At 53.8% G+C, this 6,084-nt stretch overlaps 2 protein-coding genes across 2 annotated transcripts in view; both read left to right on the top strand.

Annotated features, from left to right (window-relative positions):
* Positions 1-2,388: 2,388 nt before the first annotated feature.
* Positions 2,389-6,084, top strand: part of MRPS6 (mitochondrial ribosomal protein S6) — a 62,343-nt gene continuing 58,647 nt past the window's right edge. Inside the window, exons 1-3 of the mRNA XM_025206533.1 lie at positions 2,389-2,414; positions 3,403-3,683; positions 4,375-4,406. Of these exons, the coding sequence (XP_025062318.1) occupies positions 2,389-2,414; positions 3,403-3,683; positions 4,375-4,406 (339 nt within the window). The remainder of the gene's footprint in view (positions 2,415-3,402; positions 3,684-4,374; positions 4,407-6,084) is intronic.
* Positions 3,547-6,084, top strand: part of SLC5A3 (solute carrier family 5 member 3) — a 12,915-nt gene continuing 10,377 nt past the window's right edge. Inside the window, exon 1 of the mRNA XM_014520846.2 lies at positions 3,547-3,683. The gene's annotated coding sequence lies outside the window, so the exon portion shown is untranslated. The remainder of the gene's footprint in view (positions 3,684-6,084) is intronic.

The following is a 6,084-nucleotide window of genomic DNA, read 5'->3' on the forward strand; positions in this document are numbered from 1 at the left end:
GAAAAGCCTTGCCTGATGTAGTAGCTCCCTGACAGCTTGGCCCAGACTCGGTGCAGGGAGCTGGGAGCACAGGTTCCCGCCCCCCCCAGTGGGGCCCAGCACTGTGCCCCTCCAGCCCTGAGCCCCAAGCAGAGCTGCACAGAGCCTCCCCATCCCCCCTCTGCCCCATGGCAGGGCAGGAGGAGGAGGTGGGAGAGCCCTGCCCTCCACAGCAGCTTCATGACAAGCTGACCCAGGAACCAGGAGCAATCTGGGCACACAGCTCCCGCTGCCCCAGCCTGAACCTCACCTCTGGCTGGGAAGGGTCCTGCCCCAGCCCTAGCCCTAGGCATGGCATGTGGATGGCAGGGTGGGGCAGGGCCCTTCCCAGCTGGATGCGGGAGCTGGGGGCTGTGGGAGCTGTGTGGCCAGATTGCTCCAGGCTCCCTGTGCCCAGGCTGGGCTTGGCTGTCATGGAGTCACAGCTGACTGGGAAAGGCCCTGCCCGAGCAGCCTGGGCCGACCCTTCTGTGCCCACCCTCCACAGCCCCCACAGCCAGCTCTATTCAGCTCTGGTCAAGGCCCGCAGAGAGCGCCCTTCCCAGCTGGCTGTGGCTCCGTTCCCGGCTGGCTGCAGCTCCATGACAGCCTGGCCCAGTGTGGTGCCTGCCATGAGGGCTTGTTTGTCCGCAGCTGCTGCTGCAGCAGCTCTTGCGCAGTGTGGACAAGCAAGCACTGTGCAAGGGTATGGCAGTGGCGATGGTGGCAGCTGCAGACATGAGCCCCCACCAGCACCTCTGAGCTGGCTTGGGCAGCCATGGGCACGATTAACAGGTCCTGTGTCGCCAGTCTGGCTGCCAAGGCGCACGCCCACAGCTACAGCACTGTCACCTCTGTGACAGCCGCTACCTGTGCGTGCCGAGCCGGGCTGTCACAGACCTCCAGCCAGCTGGGAAAGGCCCTGGTCCTGTGGCCACGCCACAACCCCTGCCACTGTAGTGGCAAGGCGGGGGCTTACCCTGACAGGGGCTGCTCCGCCTGGCCAGGCAGACCACATCTGTGGTCCCTGGGGGGAGAGGAGAGAGAGTGGGGAATAAACCCCTTCCCTGCCCCCTTAGCCTTTGGGGACCATGCCCCAACCCTGCTCTGGCTAGAGAGCAGAGGGGTGGGACCAGGCCTGCAGACAGCCCAGCCCAGCCCAGCCCAGCCCAGGGCTGGAAAGCATGCTGGGATGCTGGGGGACTCTGGTTTAACCCAGGAAGGGGTCTGGGACAGAAGTTCCATAAACTGGTTTCACCTAAATCAGTTAAGTCTGATACTGCATTCAACCAGGTTTATCTTAAACCAGTTTGGGCCATTTTGAAACTGGTTTATGTGCACTGAACTTATGTTCTGTTACAGGTTCAAATCAGTTTCTGATCAGTTAAACTGGTTTATGTGTAACTTCTGTCCCTAGCCTTTGGCTCAAAGGAACATATACAGAGGTTTGGCATAGTTATACGGAGGTTTGGCATAGTGATGTGTCCCTGTGGTAATGGTGTTTGTTAATGGTTGTCTGTATCTGTGGGATGTGGGTTATTACTGTCCCTTTTATTGGCTTCCTGGCTCCCCTTCTCCTGAGGTAGAGCTGCTAACCTGAGTTGCTATAGGAAGCAGGCAGAGCTTTCTTTCACCCCCACCTTCCCTCTCCCTAGCAACAAACACAGCTCCAGGCAGAGCCCAACAGCTCTGCTGTCTCCCCACCTCCTTCTGAGCAACCGGCCTGCTCCATTGCTCCCCCTGCAGCACTTGACCTGAAGAGGAGCTTTGTGCTAGTCCTACAACCAGGCGGAGAGAAAGAAAGATCTTGTTGCAGTTGCATCCAGAGAGCCCAGCAGCTGGGTCAGAAAAGACAGAATTGGCCATTGTCCCCTTCCCCCCCATTTCTAGTATGCAGGCACGTCACTGGCTGGCTGTTACACACATCTTCCCTAGAGACATGCAGACCCATGCACATCCATCAGGTTCAATGACACTAGCCACACATATACTTCCTGCCAGTAACATACAGATACCTTCTCCCCAACATCCCCTCTCTTTATGGTCCAGAAAAATTCATATATAAAATTAATGTGTGTTCCCTCCCCGCAAAAAAACCCAAAACAAAACAGGAATAACTTAGTGCCTGTAATGTCCCCAACTCACAAATACTCGTGTGACACCTCTCACCCACAGATGCACACACTTGTGTGTGACACACCTCACCCACAGATACACTTCCTCTCAGTGGCATGAAAACTATGGTCAGTGACCCTGACATCCTACAGACTGGCATTACTAAGCCCTCTGCCACCCCAAACATCTGTAACCTTTCTGCCGGGCACCAGTTAGCAGCAACAAGGGCCAGGTTTAAATTTTGGGAAACCCAACATGGTGGAGGTGTTAGAGTTTATGAGGTAGGAATGGTATGGGCACTGTAGTGTGCATGTGCTTGTGCATATTGGGGGATGGGACAGTGTCAGGGAATATCTGAGGGGTGTGTGTGGGATACAGGTGTTTTGGCACTGGGGGGTGTCTACCATGGGGGAGTCGAGGCATAGGTTGTGTGCATGTGGAAGGGAATTAAGGCACAAGCGTGTGTGTGTGTGTGTGTGGGGGGGGGGAGTCGAGGCACAGGTTGTGTGTGTGTTTGGGGGAGGTGGCAGACAAGGTTCCTTGGGTGAATTTGATATCTTTTATTAGACCAACGCAAATGCAACAAATTGCAACCCCCTGCAACATGGGGGAGGTGGGGCACATATGTTGGAGGAGTTGAAGCACAGGTTGTCTGTGTGTTTTGGGGGGGGGGGGGGGGGGGGGGAGGCACAGGCTGTGTGCCTGTGTTGAGATAAGGGACAAAATGTGTGTGTGTGTGTGTGTGTGTGTGTTTGTAGTAGGCGGGTGCTAGGGTGTGTGTGTGTAGCGGGGGGGTGGTGTTAGGTAGGGTCATTGGCAATGCGTAGGGGGTGCACACGGCTACATGTGCACCACCTGAACTTGGCGGTGCACCCCATCTCTGCCAGCTGCTGACGCTGCTGTGCCCACCTGTGGGAGGTCCCCGTTCAGCCTGCCCCCGCCACCGCTGCGGCCGCCACACCCCTACCCCTGCCTCTGGGGGCATGAGGCATTCATGGGTAGGGTGACCACCATAGAAGACATTCCGATTGTCTGCTTACTCTGTCCTCTGTTGATATGCAACCCAACACCTTCATGTCCTCTATTTTTCTCTTGAAGAAAAATTGTTCTCTTCAAGAGAAAAATTGAGGACATAAAGGCGCCCCGTTTCGTATCAATAGAGAACAGAGGGCAGTCCTGATGGCCACCTAGTGTTAGGGTGCATGCGTGTGCATGTAGCAGGGGTGTGTTTAGGGTGTGTGTGTGCGCGCAGCGGGGGTCCCTCCCTAGCCGCCGGGATGTTTCTGGAACACGCGGCCACGGAGCCCCTCCCGCGCACCGGGTGTGTGGGGGGCAGGGGGGGGCGAGGCTCGGCTGGCAGCGCGCCTCGGCTGGGGGGCGGAGCCGGCCGGAGCGGGCGGATCCTACACAGAGCCCGGAGCCGTTTAAGCAGCAGCGCCGGCGCTCCTGTTCCTGTGTGCCCGTGTGCACAGCCGGGCCCGCTACAGGCACCGCCCGCCCGCGCCAAGCCTCGCTACGAGCTGGCTTTGATCCTGAAAGTCATGCAGAGGGTGAGTGCTGGGCCCCGCACGTCCCCTCCCTGCCCACGCGGCGGCGACCGGCCGCTTCCTGGTCACCTCCGGCCCGGCCCGGCCCGGCCCGTCGGGTCGGTGCACGTGTGCATGTCGCGGGGGAGTGTCTCTCCTGTCAGTTTCTTAGATGGGCGAGTTTGAGTCAAGTTGCCAGTCGGGTTTCAGCTACATTTATTCCCCCCTTCCTTCCTCTTCCCCCCCCATCCCCAGAGCACCTAGCTCCTGGTCTGGGCCGCTAGTGCCACCTCGGGTGGGCCCCTGGGCACAAAAGCACCCCCTGCCCCACCCTTAGCTGGTGCCAACATTTGGTGGCAGCACTTTCCCCCCTCTCCCTATGTGCCTGGGTATAGGGCGCCCTGCCTCCCCCATGCAGCCCGGAGCAGGGGTGGCTGCCCGCAGGCCTTGCTTCCCAAGGATTTATTTCTCCCACCTCTTCCGAAAAAGTATGCCCCATGGGAGACTGTCAAAAAATTTTCCACCCTTGCCAGCACCAGTTGAGCTCCACGGATCCAGCTCTCAGCTGCTGCCACCACTGATCTCAAGTTCTGCTCCTCTGCTATGAGTGGGGGCAGCAGCCAGGTGTGGAGGTGCCCCTAAAACCCCAGGCAGTTAAGTATGAAGGCAGCAATGAGTGGTTTTTTTGTTTTTTTTTCTTGCATCTCTAATGTAGGCAGGACCAAGAGAGCACAGTGTGAGCACAAGGTGAATGGTTGGTATTCAGACTTCCCGAGCTGTGTGCGCAGCCTGTGTTTCTCTGCTATCTTTTGCTTAGCCTGTAGGACCTTAGCCTAGGCTCTTAATGCAGCAATTTTTACCATTAGCAGAGAGCTGAAGTTTGAACGCTCCCATCTGCATGCTCCCTCTCGTATTCTGGCATCTCTTGACGTGAACATGCATATCTGTAGTAGGGCTGTGTTGTTATGTTTCTGCTCTCTTTATTTTCCCAGTTATTGGAGCATGTCATTGTGTAGAACATGCGCTACATATACTGGTACATTTCCATTCATTTTATGTGTAATCGCCACGCCTCCTTTTTTTTTTTTTTTTTAACTCACCATTTGTTTAGAGCCTACGCAGGCATCCCTGTGACTGGCAAAGCCCCCTAGTGGACACGCACTTTGTGTGGACCTTCCCCCCCCCCCAGCCTAGCTGCACCTTCCTTAACAACAAACTAAACTAATAAGAAGCACTCTGTGGCTGTGAGGAGGTGCAACTTCTCTGGCCTCTCCTCCCCACACTTAACTGGCAAAGCTTCCTAGTGTAGAGTTGGTCTTAATGTGGAGGCAGCATTTAGATGGGGGATCCAAGGGTTAGACGGGGAAGGGAAGCATCACAAATTTGACATAATACCCAGATATTTGGGTATTCTGGCTTTTGAGGGATCTTGGGCACTTCTGTGAAGGAAGGGATGTATTTACTGCCACGCAATGTTCTCTGTCTGCATTTATATATCGGTTATATTAAAACACCTAAAATACTGGCGTGTCATTTATTTTTAAAGTAAGTGTAGCTTGCTAACCAACATAATTCGCATACAACCTTTTAAATCTAGTTTTGGTGAAACCCTGAAATTATGGGAGTTCATGTTTGTGTGGGGAGTGTGGCTGGTTAAACTTGACTTTTACGCCTTACAAATATTGTTGCAGGTAGTATTTTTGTAATTAAAGCTTTTTAAAGAGGGGTTCTGTGCTGACAGTGAAGCTTCTCTAGGTGATGTAGCTGAAGCTCAACAAATGTCTTGTTCTAACAGGTTCTATAAAAAAGTATTAATCATAGTTTTAAAGTTTTTTTTTGTTTGTTTTTTAATGACATGTTGTGAAAGGAGAACTAACTTTAAGGTTTCACTATAAAATTCAAGTTTCATCTTATTATAAAGGGTTCTAAAATGATCTTATGCTACCTTTAATGCTAAGACCAGATACCATTTTGTTTTGGTTTTTTTGGGTTTTGGTTATGTGTATCATTTGGTTTTCTATAATGTTCCTTCATGAAGCTGAGAATCTTTTGCACATGCCTTGTGGAGTCTCACCAGGCTGCTGTTTGGATCCCCCAGGCTGTGACTGCTGTTGAGCCAGCCTTTGCCTTTTGTTGCTCTAGGATTAGCTTTCCCTTGGATTCTCTGGAATGCTTCCTGATTGCAGGCTTTTTATCAGTTTCCCCTTCCTGCCTGGAAAGGGATCTTGTTGCCATAGGACCCCAGGACTGGTGCTTACCCCTCCAGACTCCTGTCTAGCATAAGTAGAGATCTAGATAGCCTGCATGAATTTCCCCTGCCTTTGTTTCCTCAGCACTCCTTAAGCATTATTTCAGTTCTGGTAGGATTCCTCTAAGGAGTCTTATACTCTTACCCCCCCCCCCCCCCCCCCCCCCCCCCCCCCCC

Source organism: Alligator sinensis, unplaced genomic scaffold, assembly GCF_000455745.1.
Source record: "Alligator sinensis unplaced genomic scaffold, ASM45574v1 scaffold966_1, whole genome shotgun sequence".
NCBI lineage: Eukaryota > Metazoa > Chordata > Crocodylia > Alligatoridae > Alligator > Alligator sinensis.